At 40.2% G+C, this 18,409-nt stretch overlaps 2 protein-coding genes across 2 annotated transcripts; both read left to right on the forward strand.

The window, feature by feature from the left end:
- Positions 1-1,622: 1,622 nt before the first annotated feature.
- LOC118713474 (olfactory receptor 51F2-like) lies at positions 1,623-8,795 on the forward strand. Its single transcript, XM_036428078.2, has 2 exons — positions 1,623-1,760; positions 7,541-8,795. The coding sequence occupies exon 2, from the start codon at positions 7,576-7,578 to the stop codon at positions 8,518-8,520; it is 945 nt and encodes a 314-aa protein (XP_036283971.1). The 5' UTR covers positions 1,623-1,760; positions 7,541-7,575; the 3' UTR covers positions 8,521-8,795.
- A 987-nt stretch (positions 8,796-9,782) lies between these two features.
- LOC118713473 (olfactory receptor 51E2) lies at positions 9,783-17,965 on the forward strand. Its single transcript, XM_036428077.2, has 2 exons — positions 9,783-11,796; positions 14,846-17,965. Exon 2 carries the CDS (start codon positions 14,887-14,889, stop codon positions 15,847-15,849), a length of 963 nt encoding a protein of 320 aa, XP_036283970.1. The 5' UTR covers positions 9,783-11,796; positions 14,846-14,886; the 3' UTR covers positions 15,850-17,965.
- Positions 17,966-18,409: the final 444 nt, after the last annotated feature.

An 18,409-nucleotide genomic window follows, 5' to 3' on the forward strand; every position in this document is an offset into this window, starting at 1 on the left:
TGTAAAAAAAAGAAGAATAAACAGAAGAAGAAGAAGAAGAAGAAGAAGAAGAAGAAGAAGAAGAAGAAGAAGAAGGAGGAGGAGAAGAAACTTTTACTATTTGCAACAGCATGGATGGAACTGGAGAGCATTATGCTAAGCGAAATAAGCCAGTCAGAGATAGATAAATATCACATGATCTCACTCATTTATGGAATATAATGAACAACATAAACTGGTGAACAAAAACAGATCCAGAGACTGAGAAGCATTAAGCAGACCACCAAACCTCGGAGGGAAGGTAGGGGAGGGTGGGGGTAAGGAGGAGAGATCAACCAAAAACCTTGTATGTATGGATGTAAGCCTTACCAATAGACACAGACAACAGGGGGTTGAAGGCATGAGTGAGGGATGGAGGGGGCCAATGGGGCAATAAGGCCATATATGTAATACCTAAATCAATAAAATAAAATAAAATAACTAAAACAAGCTTTAGTTATAAACTTCAGAACAAGTTATGAAGAGTTCAAAAGAGACTTTTCTGAAAGGGAGGTGGGAGGGAACTTTCTACCAACTAGAGGCTCCCTGTTGTGAATTATCCCTGACTTGTTAAAACAGCAGGGAGGAGGGGGATGCAAAAATGCCAACTTGAGAGTATAGTCTTATTTCCTCCCCATGTTTGAATAGAGGGGCAGTTTGAATTAGAGGAGCCAACAATCTTGGCATCTAGCTACCAAGTGCTTCTCATAAGTGGTGGAAGGCCACAGCAAAGGAAGAGAGAGGCCTTTGTCTGTCCTTACAGTACACAGAGTTATGTTTCTGTGTTTGGTGAACTAAGCACTGTTTTATGATATCTGATTTCTGGAAGTGAATTTTCCAGTATATTATTGCCTCAACAGGCCCATAATATTCTATTTCTAGCAATTCATCCAAAGCAAAATATCAGAGGCACAGGCCATGTTTTACAGAGAGGATCATTGATTGCAGCATTGTTCACAACAGTAGTCAAAACTACAGGTAACAAAAATTCTCAGTGACACATAAGTGAAGGATTTATAGTCCGTTGTAAGATGTTATACAACCTTTACAATTCATGCATGTAGCAGCTAATATGGATGGTCATGCTGAAGCAAGAAACAGAAAAGCAGAATTCAGGGCTGAGAGTCTTACAAGGCAATAAATAGTGTAAAGAATTGATGCTAAGAAGCACAGGTAGGTTAATGAACCATAATTGCTATGAATAGCAATTGATGCTATGGAGTGATGCCATTTCACAATCTGGTATAGATTTCATTTTTAAAAAGCCTCCTCAGAGTGGCTGTCCCTGGGTATGGGATTTCCTGTAGGAATGATGACATTTTTTATAATTGGACTGTGATAATAAGCCTTTTATTGCACAAGTCTGTAAATGTACAGACCTCCTGAATTGTATTTATAAATGGATGAATTCAGTGGTATATAAATTATATCTAAAACTGTTTTTAAGCCCTCCCATAAAAGAGTACACAAGGATTAAAAAATTATATCAGCCTATGAAGCACATAGCCACAATAAGTAATTGCATAATGGAACAGATATAAAAAGACTATCTGAGGGGGGAAAAGAAGTCTTCTGGGAACCTCTAGACACTGGAGACTCAGTGAGTTACACCACCACAAGGAATTGGTCTCTCAGCTCTCCGACTGTCTGCAGCCAAGCTGGAACAAGTCTCATAAGCTCGGATCTCCCCTGGAATCTAAAGCCTCCTCAGCCTTCTAAGTCAGCCCGAGAGAACTGGCTCTGTAAGTAAAAATGTTTTGTTCAATGAAAAGGCTTAATTCTGGATTAGCTGAGATGTCTTATCCATAGGGAAGAATTTCCTCACATTGTTTAAAGTTAGATTAGACAGTGAGGTGATAGACTGAGGTGGATGGTAGAATTATAGAATTATTTATTATTAGGAAATATGTGTTTTTTCTTCCTGGCATAGTTTGGTTAGCTGGTTGTTTGTTAGTTATATGATCTAATCATTGTGCTAATATATTTATATGATGGTTACTGGTTCGGTGCTTAAGAAACCAAAAAGGTTGTCAGGGGCTTAAAACCTTATTTCTAGCCCAGGCTGATTTGCTCAGTGGTTAGTGTCATGGGTTCAATTCCTGGTAAAGGGTACATACATCTGTTGTGGGCTCACTCAATCCTGACCCCAGTCAGAAGCATCTCTCTCACCTCTCTCTCTCTCTCTCTCTCTCTCTCTCTCTCTCTCTCCCCCCTTTCTTCCTTCCACTCTTTCAAAAAATCAAAGGAAAAGTATCATTGTTTCTTAATAAAAAATGGGGGGGAAATGCCAATTTGAACATCTGCTTTATGCCAGGCAGTGCATTAGGCATATTCTTCTTTATAGATGAGGAAACTAGATCAAAAAAAGTTTATATTACTTGCAGGTGACAATGGTTGTTAAGAACATGAGCCTTGGAATTTGAAAGAACTGATTTTAGAATCCCAGCTCTGACATTCACTGGTTGTGAGGGACCCTGAATATGTTTCATAACCTCTCAGATTCTTTATCAGAAAAAATAACTTAAAGTGAATTTAATAATACTTGCCTCATAGGAATTAAAAAGTAAGATTATAAAGTGCTCAGTACAGTGACATAACATTCAAGTAACAAGCTCCAATCAATGGTAACTATTGTTATGATTAATGTTTTTAATTAGTATTGCTGTATAAGGTCTCAAAACTACTTAGTGTTTGAGAAAGGATCTGAACCCACATCAGTCACACACATTGACCATGGCTAGAATAATAGTGATAATGTCATATGGTCTAATTCTAATTCAACAGTTAAAGACATAAACATGAGTTGCAGCTCACAACAGTGCAACAACAAAAAAAGAGAATCATTGTGATCTCAGTGGACAGAAAAATTAGTTGAGAGACTGTAGCTCATTTCTCACACATACACACACACACAAAAAAAAAATGAAGATTGTGCATGGATTGGAGAGGATGGATTGAACAGATCTGAGAGTGATTGCAGTGCAAAAGAGTAAGTTGGGAGCCCTAGCCGGTTTGCTCAGTGGATAGAGCATTGGCCTGTGGACTAAAGGGTCCCAGGTACGATTCTGGCCTGAGTTACTGGCTCAGTCCCCAGTAGAGGGTGTGCAGGAGACAATCAATCAATGACTCTCTCTCATCACTGATGTTTCTATCTCTCTCTCCTTCTCCCTTCCTCTCTGAAATCAATAATTTTTTTAAAGAGTATCTTGGGGGAACTTTAGTGCCTCTCCCTAAAAGTATTCATTAGTTCTCCTTTATTCTTTGATATGAAACAGTTACATCCTTTCAATGTAAGAAAATGCAATGAAATACAGCTTCAAGTACCCACTAGCAACCATATTGCTAGTCCTTAATCTTCATATGTAGACCACCTGATGCTCTCATTTTTGACATTTCAAAAGTAAAATCAATAATAATTTAATTAATATTGGCATGAAGAGGATGAGAGGGAAGAGAAGAACATGTGTATATGTTTGTGTGTGGGAGGAAAGCAATGCTAAGTAGATGATTTGCTAGAATTTAATGTCATTTTGTAACAAATAAAGCATAGAAGAGAGAGAGAAGTTGAAATGGGGGAAGGAATGCCCTGGGTATGGCTCATGTGGAGGTTGAGTTATCTGAGGGATTACGACTGAAGCTGTCCCTCAGGGAGAGATAAAGTTTTATTCATTGGCACTAAGCAGAGAACTTATTGATTCCAGCATTTTCCAAATTGTTGATGTGATCTCATTCTAGTTCCAAAATTTGTTACTGCCTTCAAGTTTGAAACCTTGCCACAGCTTTAAAAATTTTATCAATTTCTGAAATATAGAACTCGGGAAAGGCCACAATTAGACTTCAAATTTGCAAGTCATTTGGATATAAATACTATTTAATACCCTAGGAATAACTAAGATATCCCAAGGAGAGTATAATATCTGAGATAGCAAGGAAAAAAAGAGAGAGAGAGAGAGAGAGAGAGAGAGAGAGAGAGAGAGAGAGAGAGAGAGAGACTTCTCAAAAAGAAGCACACACAAAAAGCCCAGATAGTGTAGGTCAGTAGGTCATGTGAGCATCAATGAACCATGAAGTTGAGGTTTGATTCCCAGTCAGAGTTCATGCCTGGGTTACAGGCTCAGTCTCCAGTAAGGAGACTGCAAGAAGCAGCCAATGAATGATTCTCTCACCATTGATGTTTCTATCTCGCTGAAATAAATAAAAACATTTTTTTTTTAAAAACAGACTTTTAAGGAATACCACAATTAAAAGATTGTTTGGTAAATCGGAGTAGTGGGGAGTCCACAGAATAACTATCTGGAAGGTAATTAAGGAGAAAGTTTCAAAGAGGAGGGGGCAACATGGAAGAAATTTGAGAAGAGGGGGAGGGAAACAAATCTGATAATAAATTTTTGGATTTGCTGTTTAGAAAGTCATTGATGGCATTAGTTGGAGAACTTTCTGTGAGTGGTTGCAGAAAATTTTCAGATTGTTACTAAAGTTGAAACAGATTGTCCAAAGAACATTTTTTGTCATAAAATATATGGCAGAGAATGGAGGGGAGAAACAGGATTTGTCTTACTGCCCTCACTAGCTAAGCACAATGGCCAGTTATGAGGTATGGTCAATATATCTTGGGTAAATTGAGTGTGTGTTGAAAATATCTATAGAAAAATGTGAGGGAGGTGGAGGGTAAAACTTGAATATTGTAGAAAGCCAAATGAGAGCCAATGTTGCAAAATAAGATACTTAACTGGAAAGGAATTTTGTTGGAGTTAAATCAGAAGAGATGAGAATGATTTGTTTACTTATTCATAAAATATTTAGAAATGCCTGGCTCTTGATGCTCTGCAACTAAAAATATAAGTTCCTTATGCCTCCCTTAGAATGCAAGAGTTCCATGTCCTTGCCCCCACCAATTCCTTTAGCTTTGCATGTGAGGCTCCAGCATAGTGATTTTTTTTGTATTTTGTTATTTCACTCAGCTCCTGCTTATGTCTTTATGTCAAAAACACTGTTTCCTGTTTTTCATCCTTGTGAACTCACTTCCGCTCATCAGAACTTTATACAGTTATATTTTATCTACTCTGTTAAGATTTCTTGGAACTAATAATTCTTGACACACACACATTCTTACATACACACACTATCTGTCACCCCACGCTATTTCTGTCTTATCATAAATAAAGAGGTAATATGCAAATTAACCTTCACACCCTCACAAGATGGCTGTGTACGACCAAACCGGCCGGGAGGTTAGTGAGGGAAGACCAAACAACTGAACAGCAGACTGTGTGGGGTGACCAAGCCAGTGAGGAGGCCATGAGGGGCATCCAGGCAGGCAGGGGGAGAAGTTGGGGGCAACCAGGTTGGCAGGGGAGTCACTGAGAGGCAACTAGACTGGCAGAGGGGGCAGTTCAGGGCAACCAGGCCTGCAGGGGAAGCAGTTAGGAGTGTCCAGGCAGGCAGGCAGGTGAGCGAATAGGACCAGCAGTCCAGGAATGTGAGAGGGATGTCTGGGATCGAGCCCAAACCAGCAGTCAGACATCCCCAGAGGGGTCCCAGATTGGAAAGGGTGCAGACTGGCTAAGGAAACCGCCCATGCATGAATTTTGTGCACCTGGCCTCTAGTTGCTCAGAAGTATCTTATCTTTGTGCACTCTACAGGTAGCAGTAGAGTTACATATTCTCTGATATGTAAATAATACAGTGCCTAGCATTTAGTAGGTAATTCAATATTGGAACTTTTTCATTTCTTATTTTCAAAAGAATTACTGGTGTCTTACTAAAAATAAGGTTTTCAGCTTTAAAAAGATGAGATTCTGCTTATCTTATGTGGCTCATTGGTTAAGCATCAATTTATGAGCCAAAAGATGAGGTCCTGGCAAACTTTCTGGTTTTCTCAGACACCAAACGACTGTTATTTTACTTGCTTCATATGCTTAATGCTGACACAATACAGTGTGTGCTCTCAGTTTGATACTGAAATGAACTAGTGTTTATGAGGGATGATCAAGAGCTTGAGTGGAATTACTGGCTATGAAACGGAATAAGAAATCCCCTGTGTTGGAGCCCAGCATGTATAAGGAGCAAGTGCAGGAAGATGTAGAAGGAGGGGAAAAAGGATTTTGAGGAGCTCCCTTCTGCCAGACTCAGCACAGATCATTTCAACCTAAACTCTATGTTTTTCCTCTGATATCCAAGCCAGAAAAGAAAGGGAAGACATTGATAAGAAGAATGCAAATGAGCAATGAAGAAATTGTTTGAGTTAATGAAATAATGTAAGGGGAGCTATAAAGAAGCTAGGATGAATGAGAAATTTTAGATAGCAATTGATAATTTTAAAATAAAACTGATCTCATAAAATTTCCTAGAATTCAGTGAGCAAAATTATAACTCAGTCATTGCATATTAACATAATCACACCAACCAGGGCCAAAATTTCCCAATTTTCAATCTAATATTTCTTTAGGTAATCCTTGAGGTAGCACTTTATTTGGGTAAACTTGTGTGTCTTGGAAACTCTTAGGTTCTCGAAAGGAACAATTACTTCTCACTGATCAAGCCCTCTTCAGCCACAACCCTAAATTCTGCTCTCTTCCAGACCCCTCTCTTCCAACTCATACAAACCCATATGCCTAATTTGAACTTTCTACTCAATGAAAAAAGAAACAAGATGTTTTCCATAAAGTTTTATCTTTTCCTCCAAAGCAAAACAGTGTACTAGGTATCTCTTGAAAAGAATGTCTTAACAAAATGGAGAATATCTGTTGTGGAGAACAACTAGTCTTCAGGCAAATTGAAGAAACAAATATAGCTGAACATGGCAGCACAAAATGTCCCTGTGGTGGTAGATCTGTGCTCTAACTCTCCATCCCATTCAAATGTGATGCCAGGTGCTGCATTCTAAGGGTCACTGCAAAGGATAGATACTGTAGACACACTGTGCTGGTGCCTAAGCCATTTATTATCATTTGATATGTGTTCCATGTATTATAAACATTGCTCCTATTTTCTGGCTTCCAAAATCGTCCTAAGAGTCTCTGCATTCTATACTTATGGCTGATATAATACTGCTGCTCTAAAGCCCCAATCTATGTTTCTCTTATGTCAACTATACAGGAAACTCAACCTGCTACCTCTTTATCACAATTTAAACATTGCAAAAAGAATGAAATATGATTTTCCATTCTTTGGTAAAATGTCTTTATTTAGTCCAGACATCTCTGACAAGAGGAATGAATGAAAAGGTCACATAGTATAAACATAGCTACAAGCAAAGGGCCCCCGGGGAAGAAAAATTGTGGACTGAGATAAATTCAAAAAATAAGAAATACAAACATTTTAAATCGTACTTACTACAGCAGCTGGAAACTTACAATTCTTTTATCAATTTAAATGAACTATTCATATTTATGTAGTATACAGATATTCATCTTGGGTTTGTTTGGGATTCAATAAAATTATAGGTTTTATTTTTAAATTGTAGTTTAAATTAATTGTAGTCTAGATTAATTTTTTAAATGTAGTCTTTTCATTGTTCTAGAATTTCACCTTGGAATTCTGTACTTATAATTCAGCATGTCCAACTTGCAGAATACCACATCCTCTTCCATCATTTTCCTGCTAACTGGTGTTCCTGGGCTGGAAGCCTTCCACATCTGGATCTCCATCCCCTTCTGCTTTCTCTATATAGCAGCCCTCTCGGGAAACAGCCTGATTCTCTTTGCCATTGTCACTCAGCCCAGCCTCCACGAACCCATGTATTATTTCCTCTCCATGCTGTCCACCACTGACCTCGGCTTGTCCATATCCACCCTAGTCACCATGTTGGGTATATTCTGGTTCAATGCCCGGAAGATCAGCTTTAACGCCTGCTTGTCACAGATGTTCTTTATTAAACTCTTCACAGTCATGGAATCCTCGGTGCTGTTGGCCATGGCCTTTGATCGCTTTGTAGCCATCTCTCATCCTCTCAAGTATGCAACCATTTTAACTGACTCCAGAATAGCTCAAATTGGAGTAGCAATTGTCATCAGGGGGACACTGACACTGACACCAATGGTAGCCCTTCTGAAAAGACTGTCCTACTGCCACAGCCTCGTGCTCCACCACTCCTATTGCTTCCACCCTGATGTAATGAAGCTCTCCTGCACAGACACCAAGATCAACAATGTGGTGGGGTTGACAGCCATGATCTCTACTGTTGGGGTAGACTCAATCCTCATCCTCCTTTCTTATGTTTTGATCATTAAGACTGTCCTCAGCATTGCATCCCCAGAAGAGAGGAAGAAAGCTTTCAGCACATGCATCTCCCATATTGGGGCTGTTGCTATTTTTTATATTCCATTGATCAGTCTATCCTTTGTTCACAGATTTGGAAAACAGGCTCCACCATATGTACATACTATGATTGCTAACACCTACCTGCTGATCCCACCTGTGATGAACCCCATCATCTACAGTGTGAAGACCAAACAGATACGTAGAGCTGTGATAAAAATTCTCCATTCCAAAGATATATAGACTCAGAATTCTAGCCACTCTACATCGAGTCATGTTATTAAAAAATAGAACTAGTGCTCAATAAAACTGAGGAAAAATTTACAGATTGGGTAATATGTAGAATATCAGCTAGCTTGACTCCTTTATTTTACAAATGTGAATACACAGACATAAGAATGTGAGAGACACCTGCTGGCATAGCTCAATGGTTGATCATTGAACTTATGAAATTATGATTCCCTGTCAGGGCACATGCCTGGGTTGTGGGCTTGTTCCCCAGTATGGGGCATGCAGGAGGCAGCCAATCAATGATTCCCTCTCATCACTGATGTTTATATCTCTATCTCCTTCTCCTTTCCTCTCTAAAATCAATAAAAGTATATTTTTTAAAAATTGTTTAAATAGAATAAAAGGAACAAACAGCCTAAAGCCCTAAGTCTAGAATTTCTTCTCCCCATAGCCTTTCATTCTAAACTTTGTTAACCCTGCCAAAAATCCTTTTTACTTCATCTACTTCATAACAGTTCGAACAACACATTATGAAAAAATTCACTCCTTTATGAAAATTAGGGAGTACTTCCTAACTGTAATAATAATTTTAACTAACATTTATTTCCTTTGACCAGTCATAGCTTTAGGTGTGTTTTATTACATATATTAACACATTTTTTAAAGGTTTTTTAAAATATTTTTTATTGAGTTTTTACAGAGAGGAAGGGAAAGAGATAGAGAGTTAGAAACATCTATGAGAGAGAAACATTGATCAGCTGCCTCCTGCACACCCCCTAATGGGGATGTACCCACAACCAAGGTACATGCTCTTGACCAGAATCAAACCTGGGACCCTTCAGTCCTCAGGTAAATGCTCTGTCCACTGAGCCAATCCATCATCATCTTGAACCTGAAATATAATAGCCTCCTGATGGATCTTTCTTTATCCACTTTTGCTTTACAGTCTAGACAAGACAAATACACAAGACAAATCATGTCACTTCCTCTGTTTAACATGTTCCAGTGGTCTCCTCTCTTACCCAGGGAATATTCACAGTCATTATATGTTATATCTGACTTTTCTCCATCATCTCAACTGCTCCAGCTACTCCACGCTTTATCCTACATCCACACTAGCCTCCAATATTTCCTTAAACTCACCAAACATGCTTCAACATGAGACTTCACACTTGCTGTTCTTTCTACCTGATATATTCTTCCCCCGGTATCCACATGATTTACTGTCTCACTTCATGCAGGTTTCTGCTTACTGTCTCACTTCATGCAGGTTTCTGCTTATGTGTCATCTTATTACAGGGCTCTTGACATAAAAATAACAATACCACCTCTCCCTCAATTCCTGTCTGCATTTACTCTCATCTCTACCCATCTTGTTTTTAGTTTCTAGCACTTTCATTCCTCAACATACTATTAATACATATCTGTTTATTTCTTCTCTTGTTCCCCATTACAAGATAAGATCACTGAGTATACGGCCTTTGCTTCATTTATGGTGTCTTCCAGACCCTGAAACAAGGCCTACCACATAGTAAAAATAATAAAATCTCTGATGACATAGCTTTATTTTCCTCTCAAGCTTTATTACTTCCCCAGTATGTGGTACTCCAGGCACAACAAACATCTTGCATTTCCTTAACCCTGATTGCTCTATCTCACTTTATTCCTTTGACAAGTCCTTACCTTCACCTGTGTCACCTTCACTCTCCCTCCCTTCTCCTGACTTAAAAGTGACTATCCCTGAGAGGCTTCTTCCTGACTGCTCAAGTCTGGCTGGTGTCCTTTCCAGGTGCTCCTACAGTACCTGTGCTTTTTTCTCATCCACAACTTCCCTCTTCAGAATCTATTGCAACCAGCCCACTTCTATGCCCACTTCTCAAGACCAAAGGCAATATTTTACTCACTGTTGGAAACTGGTAAAAAAAAAAAAAAAAAAAAAGTTCAGATGATGTGGAAACAAACAAAGTGGGTGTTGGTTTGTTTCAACACACCACATAAGATGGAGTATGAAAGAGGAAGAGGAGAAAGAACAAGAGTGACGTAGACTAGAGAAAAAGGTTGGGGCTACTCAGAGTCTTACAAATAGGGAAGAAAAGGAACAGTCTCAAGATCCAGATGGCCAAGATGCTCACACTACTTCTCAGATATCTCCCCAACCTCACCCCCACACACTAACATGTGAACAGCCCCACTGCCTAACAATTTTGGAAACTTAAAAGCTTTCATCCATAGGGTGTGGGTTATAGGGACACATCAGGAATGGGTGGTATGCAAAGCAAATGTTGTGTAATGACTACGGTGGACATGCTCATATTGAATTGGAGCCAGTAGTTTAAGGAGAAAAATAAAAGAAGACACATGACCACTGTTGTAGCTACCGAACTCAGAGCCCAAGTGAAAACCCTTAAATGTCCTAAAGGGCCTATCACCTCTGTGCTTTCATCTCCCTACTATTCTGCCCCTTGTCTGTCTACACAGGCACACTGACTCCCTTGTTGTCCCAAATATCAGATACACCCCTTTCTCAGGAACTTTATTTGTATCTTGGTCTTCTTCCTGAAATGGCCTCTCTCAAATATCTCCACAGACAGATTCCTCACTCCCCTCAGGCTTCTCCTCAAATATTTCTATGATGTGAGCCCTTCCCTGGCAGCTTCACTGAAAATGTCAACTGCCCCCTGATAGTTATCTGTTCCCACATTCCCTTTATTTTCCTCCTTAAACTATTTAACATGCTCTTTGGTTTTTCCTATTAGCTTCATGTATTGTATGTCCCTCTACATGAGGATTCGAGTGGGGGGAGGAGAGGAAAGGGTGTTTCTGGAGGGCTGTCTATTTTTCTTTTTACATTGTAGGCCCTTGATAAATATTTGTTGACTATGAATGAATAAAGAGTCAGATAATCTGGTTATCCAACTGATATTATTACTAATGAACTATATGACATAATGCAAAGAGCTTTTATCTCATCTCATCTTTATCTGTGACACAGGTGCAATAAAGAGTGATTTCCCTACATCAAGGTCTGTTTCATCAACTGAAAGAAAAGATGGGAAAAGAAAAACTGAAGAAGTGAATGGCCTTATTTTGAAGGATGGGACTGCGCATTTATTGGGCTTACCTTGGTATTTAAAGAGACTATGAACTCTTAGAGCCCAAGGACAGTAAATGCACACTGGCTGCTGTGTTTGGCAAAGTGGCTAATGAGGAAGAGCAGTGACTGTGGCTGACTGAGGGAGTCTGAGTTACCTGGAAGAGTGGAGACAGATTGGCGAGAGCCCTGTATCTGTAAGTGTGGGAGTGATGGCAGAGGCAGGGGCCCTTGTGATTTTCCCTCCTTCCAGACAGAAACAGTGGGAAACCTGTGGGAGTGGCACACAAAAGGACAGGGAGATATTTTCCCTGTCTGCCAGGCCCCTGGGGCCCCAGCTCATGCTCCCACAGCCTGTTCCCATGGGCCTCCTGGGCAACATTATAAATAGGCCTGTGCCTGAAAGGGCAAGCCAGCTCCAGCTGTTTTCTCTGCACCGTTTTTCAAGTGAGTGCAACCTCATCTGGGGTTAGGCAGCCCAAATCCTGCATCCTAAGGGACCTTGAAGACCCCACACACTGCCTCTTAGCAGGGCAGGGAAAGCCCTTGCATGCCACCTACACTTCCATGGGCCAAGAAGGAATGTCTCAGAGCACTAGCAAGTGAGTATAAATGCAACAGCCACATTTGGGCCCAAAGATAATCAGAAATTGGGTCTAGCCAGGGGTCACCTTAGGCAAAAGGCAAGACAACCTGGGAGGGAGACATGAGGTCTTCTGGGATAGCTAACTAGGGAAACAATATGATGGCCCAGTCTTAGACTGCTGCCAGCAAAGCAGAAACCTTGTCCTGCGGAATGATGGGTCAGGACAGTGGCTGACTGTAGCCATCAAAGACCCTTATATCTATAAGTGCTACATGCAGTGGGATGAGTAGGAGGTTTTGAAAAGGAAGAAATATGTTGCTGTGCTCCTCCCGCTTACTTCCATGCCTACCCTTTTCTGCACCTGGTCCCCATTTCTCTTGCACACAGAGGTCCAGTGATATGGCCTCCCTCCAAGGAAGTTACCTGAACATTACCACATACTTATCAGCCTGATTTGTTTGGATTTCTGAATCTCCTTTCCCCAAGTTACCTATGTCAGATACATAGATGGTGGACAGATGCAAGACATAAGCTTTCTTTGATCTCACTGAGGGATGCAATTATCTGCCTCTGAAAGGGGCTTTTTATTCTCTGACAGCAGCTAAGGTCCAAAGTGATTTCCATACATCAAGGTCTGTTTCATCAACTGAAAGAAAAGATGGGAAAAGAAAAGCTGAAGAAGTGAATGCCTTTATTGCATTTTTGCTTGTCAAGGAGGGTAGCTGTTGTGTCATTGTACATGTTCTGAGGATAGAGAAGAGCAAATAGCAGTCAGATGTGTGGATTTTATCATCTTTAATCCCTGGATTTGTTACTACTAATTTTTCTTCAATGGGGATAATCCAAGTCAAATCTTTTAGTTCTCATCTTATCATATTTATGAAAGACTGCTGGTTTCCAAACTATCTCCACTAAGGCCAAATAGAAGAACATCTCCCACTTGTAGTTGAGGACTGAGGTTAGGAGTGAAGAAGAATCTTGGCAAGATGAACAGTTAACTGAACACAATTGAGGAAGACTCCTGCAGAGTTTATTCCCAAGATTCAGAGGTTCTTGTTGAAGCCATGTCCTTAGCTCCTGAGAGACAATTAGCTCTAAAAGCCAGGACACTAGGGAGCCTCGCAGGGAAACATTTAATGAAGTCACAGCACATGTGTTTAGGGTGAGGAGGTTGTGGGCAGAACAACACACAGTTTCTGAAAAGGAAATGTCTGCCAAGGCTGGTTTGGGTCAGTGGATAGAGCATCAGTCTGCAGACTGAGGGGTCCCAGGTTCGATTCCGGTCAATGGCATGTTCCTTGGTTGTGGGTACATCCCCAGTGGGGGGTGTGAAGGAGGCAGTTGGTCCATGTTTCTCTCTCATCAATGTTTCTGGCTTTCTCCCTCTCTCTTCCTCTCTGTAAAAAAAATCAATAAAATATATTTAAAATATAAAAATAAAAAGGAAATGTCTGCCCTATCAATGCCATGTTGGCCAATGTTCCAGGTAAGACAAAGCTCTAGAAATATCTGGACTCGGCCCAAGTTCTTGTGGCAATGAGTGGCCTTGTAGGCAGCTTTCACATGTGTAGGAACCCATCAGCAAGGAGAGGGAGAAGAGCCTTCACAGGGAACATGCCAGACACTAAGGTCTGCTGGAGGCCCCCACTGCCAGCACTTTTATCTCCGGAGAAGTTACTGGAGGGAGCTCCTGCCTTTCATTCAATGACCCCCAGATTTTCCTTCTTTTTTTTAATAGATTGACTTTTGGCCTTTTTGCTTCATATTCTTTTTTCCTTTTAATTTTTTAAAAAATACTATTGTGTTTCTTTCTTCCCACCCTGACCTTAGACCTGGGGACCTGGAATCCTGAAAAACTGCAAAGCAAAGTAAAACAAAACAAAAAAAAACCTCCCTATCCTCAATATCCCTTTATTCCCTTCTCTGTTTGATTTCTACTTATGTTTCAAAAATGAACAGAAGGATCTTTTTCAGAATATGATTATGTTTCTCCTCTTCCCATGCATTAAATGCACACCTTATGCTAGCACATCCCCAAACTCTAATAATTTGATTACTTGTCCCCTTTTCACTCTAAGCAGGGCATCTGAAAGGCAAAAGGTATCTATCTTTCACCTCTGTATCAACAGCATCTAACAAATAACCTTATATATAGTATGTCATGTAAGTCAATGTTTATGGAATGAATGAAAAATTGAAGAAAAGAGGGAGACAGGAGAGGAAAAGGAAGAGGGGAGGGGAGGAAAGGGGAAGTTGTAAGGGAAGGAAGGGGAGGGGGAGGGGAGGGGAGAGGAGGGGAGGGGGACAGAGGACACAGTATCTGGAAGTTCCCAAAAAGGTACTCTTAATACCTATCTGAGAAAAGGACCACCCTGTGTCAGATATGGGCCAGGAAAAGGAGTTTAGGGGAACTTGAGGAAGATATATTTTGGGATAAGCATGTTCTTCCAAGTTTCCTTTTAAAAATATAAATGGGCTTTGAGAATAGTGATAGTACATGAATTTGAGCTGTCACTTTTCTCTTTGGAGAGGGCTTCATAGCTTATGAAGGAGTTTAAAAGGCTTAGAAGAGGGAGGAGAATAAAAGCAGGAGGGCTGAGGAGCATCAGTCCCCAGGTTTCCAGGGCTGACCTCTCTGACTGTGCTCCATCTCCTACCAGGCTGCCAATGTGACCTGACCCTCTCCCATGCCCTCTTCTCCATGCCAGCTATGAGTTCCTGCAACTTCACACACACCACCTTCGTGCTTATTGGTTTCCCCGGACTAGAAGAAATCCATTTCTGGATGGGCTTCCCTCTGCTTTCAATGTATGCTGTGGCTGTGTTTGGAAACTGCATCGTGGTCTTCATCGTAAAGACGGAACGCAGCCTGCATGCTCCCATGTACCTCTTCCTCTGCATGCTGGCAGCCATTGACCTGGCCTTGTCCACATCCACCATGCCCAAGATCCTCGCCCTCTTCTGGTTTGATTCCAGGGAGATTACCTTTGATGCCTGCATTGCCCAAATGTTCTTCATTCACGCTCTCTCAGCCATTGAGTCCACCATCTTGCTGGCCATGGCCTTTGACCGTTATGTAGCCATCTGCCATCCATTGCGCCATGCTGCGGTGCTCAACAACACAGTAACAGCCCAAATTTGTGTAGTGGCCGTGGTCCGTGGATCCCTCTTCTTTATCCCACTGCCTCTGCTCATCAAACGGCTGGCCTTCTGCGAATCCAATGTGCTCTCGCACTCCTATTGTGTACACCAGGATGTGATGAAGTTAGCCCAAACAGACATATTGCCCAATATGGTCTATGGTCTGACTGCCATTCTGCTGATTATGGGCGTGGACGTCCTGTTCATCTCCTTGTCCTATTTTCTGATTATCCGAACAGTTCTGCAACTGCCTTCCAAGTCAGAGCGGGCCAAGGCCTTTGGAAACTGTGTGTCACACATCAGTGTGGTATTGGCCTTCTATGTGCCTCTCATTGGCCTCTCAGTGGTACATCGCTTTGGAAAAACCCTTCCTCCCATTGTGCATGTTCTCATGGGTGATGTCTACCTACTCCTGCCTCCTGTGATCAATCCTATTATCTATGCTGCCAAAACCAAACAGATCAGAACTCGAGTTCTGGCTATGTTCAAGATCAGCTGTGACAAGGACCCTCTGGCGGTGTGAAGCAGGTGACCTTTATGACTCCATTTTCCCTTATCCTTAAGGGCTTGATAATGACTGACTGATGCTAGCCGATAAGCATACCAATGCTTTTCTCTAATTTGATTTCCAAATTCTGTCTCAGTTCAGAGTGAAATCTGGGGAGATACCGTAATTCCCTTCCATAGGTCAAAAAGTTATTTATATCTTTACTATATAAAAAATGCAAGTAGAAAATCCACCAGTGCTCCGATAACTACTGGTATTAAAAAGAAAACATAAAGAAGAGTGACAAAAATACAGTTGGCTTTGAAACAAGGGACAAATTATTCTATCTAATAGTAATCCAAGGTAGCATTTTTGTCTATCAAATTGGCAATTTTTAATAGTGAAAATTTACAATAAAAAGAGGAGATTATATTAAAACATATATGTTTCCCAAAAAATGTATACACACTTTAACAGCTGATAACTCACTTAATTTTCACTCCTTTTCATTTTTAACAGATTTGAAATAATGAATGAAGCCAGACAAGGCTTTGAACAAAGAAACTTTATCCTAAAGTACCACTAGACAAAATATAAAGTCTATGGTACGAAACCAGCAACAGTCAATGAATTGAGGGCACACAAAGACTGAACAAAATGATTCTTGATGTTTGTGATTCCATTGCTTCGTGTTATTAGCAGTTCCTGGACTAGAATGATCAGTTTGAAAACAGGCATTGACAAAAATATTATTCATTTCTGTAGATTCTTTTAAATTTTGAAAATGAACTGTATGTTAATAAACATTAGCTTAATAATCATTCAAAGTGTGTATACATTTTGGAGACACCCTGTGTATTCTTGAATATCACAGTTGATGATATAATTGGCAGTATGAAATAAGAACTTTTTAAAAGTTGTATGCTTTAATGCTGAAATCACACTTTTGAAAATGCATCTTAACAAAATATCTTTAAGTGCAGAAAATGGGTTTTTCAAAACAGATATTAATTACACCACTATTTACAGTAATCATATACTAGAAATCTCCCATAATGTGTAAAAATAAGGAAGAGCAAACTCAAGTATGGTCCATTTACTTAATGGAATATTATGTGGAATAACTCATATTAAAAAATATTATATGGCCTTTAAAGACTCTGCTATAAAAAAAATGCTTTAATTTAAGAAAAACAATAGACACATGATTGAAACTAACTTGAAAAATGAACCATGCCTTGAAGGAAATGTGCTCAAATCATTAGTGACTTATTTTTGTTCCTAATTTCTAAATTTATTTATTATGGAGGTCATGTTTAGCTGGCATGTGTAACTTTTTAAAGGGGAAATAAAACAGATAACTTATATAAACCAGGGCTTAGCACATTATCTGGAAATTTATCTAAGCCCTAAATAATAATGTCAATGAACATATCTTGAGTGCTTACAATGTTCCAGGCATTGTAATGAGTGTTTTATGGATTTTATCTGATCTTCACAACAACTTTACGAGGTAAGTATATTTTTGTCCCCTATTATAAGTGAGAGAAATTAGGCTTACATTAACAAGACAACTCATACAATTTGTGTGTGCTATCCCAAGATTTGAAGTTACATTTGATGATCAAATATAGTTACTTAATTTCTATGTTATATTGCTTCCTGTTTAACATCTGCCATTGATTTCCTCAGCCTGTGCAAATTCTGTTTTCTCTCTGCTGTGTGCTTAATGAGATGCATGACTATGTGTGTTGAGAGTTAACCCTGCCCTTGTAGTGGGCAACAAATTCAGATTACTTTTCATGTTTGACAACCGCCTTTCATATTCTGCATCCTGCTTCTTTCCAGATTAAGGGAGAATAACATTTTTTGTCTATTTACCTCTTGCACCTTCTCAATTATGTCTCCCTTTTTTTTTTTTTTTTTTTAGTGCATTTTGTATCTGTCAAACAGTTCAAGTGTCTAAGTTTTAACTTAACTACCATGAGAAGGCTAAAAGACAAATTCCAATGTAACACTGATGTTTGGGGGGCTAGCAATCTGAATCTGTACCCGTAACCTAATGTACATTCTTGATAGCTTATTATTAACTCACTGCCCCTTTCCTCCACAATCTGGTCTTGCAAGACCTGGTACCTAAATGCTCACATTTTACAGATGCCATAACCACGTGTCAAACACAAGGCCCGCGGGCCAAATCCGTCCCGCCAGGCCTTGCAATGTGGCCCGCACCGCGCTGTCATCACTGCACTCCGCTGCGTTTCCATCACAATGACAGTTTATGACTGTTCAGTAAACCATTCGGCCAGCGATTTAGGCTGGATTTTAGATTTTGGCCCCTTCTCTGATTGAGTAAGACACCCCTACCATAAACCATGAACCCCCAGAGGGGGTTATTAGCGCTGGCGCCAGGCCAGGCCCTTAGATATGATCTCAAGACCCCATCCCAACCCACGGAGCTTTTTGCAAAGCCCACTAAAGATCCAGAAGTCCTATCCCACACATGGAGGAACAAAAGAAACCAAAGGGGTATAAAGGAAGGGCTTCCACTATATTGGTTTGCTCAGACTCTGGATGCAACTCCTCTGAGATCACC

This window comes from Pipistrellus kuhlii, unplaced genomic scaffold (genome assembly GCF_014108245.1).
Source record: "Pipistrellus kuhlii isolate mPipKuh1 unplaced genomic scaffold, mPipKuh1.p scaffold_m20_p_9, whole genome shotgun sequence".
Lineage (NCBI taxonomy): Eukaryota > Metazoa > Chordata > Mammalia > Chiroptera > Vespertilionidae > Pipistrellus > Pipistrellus kuhlii.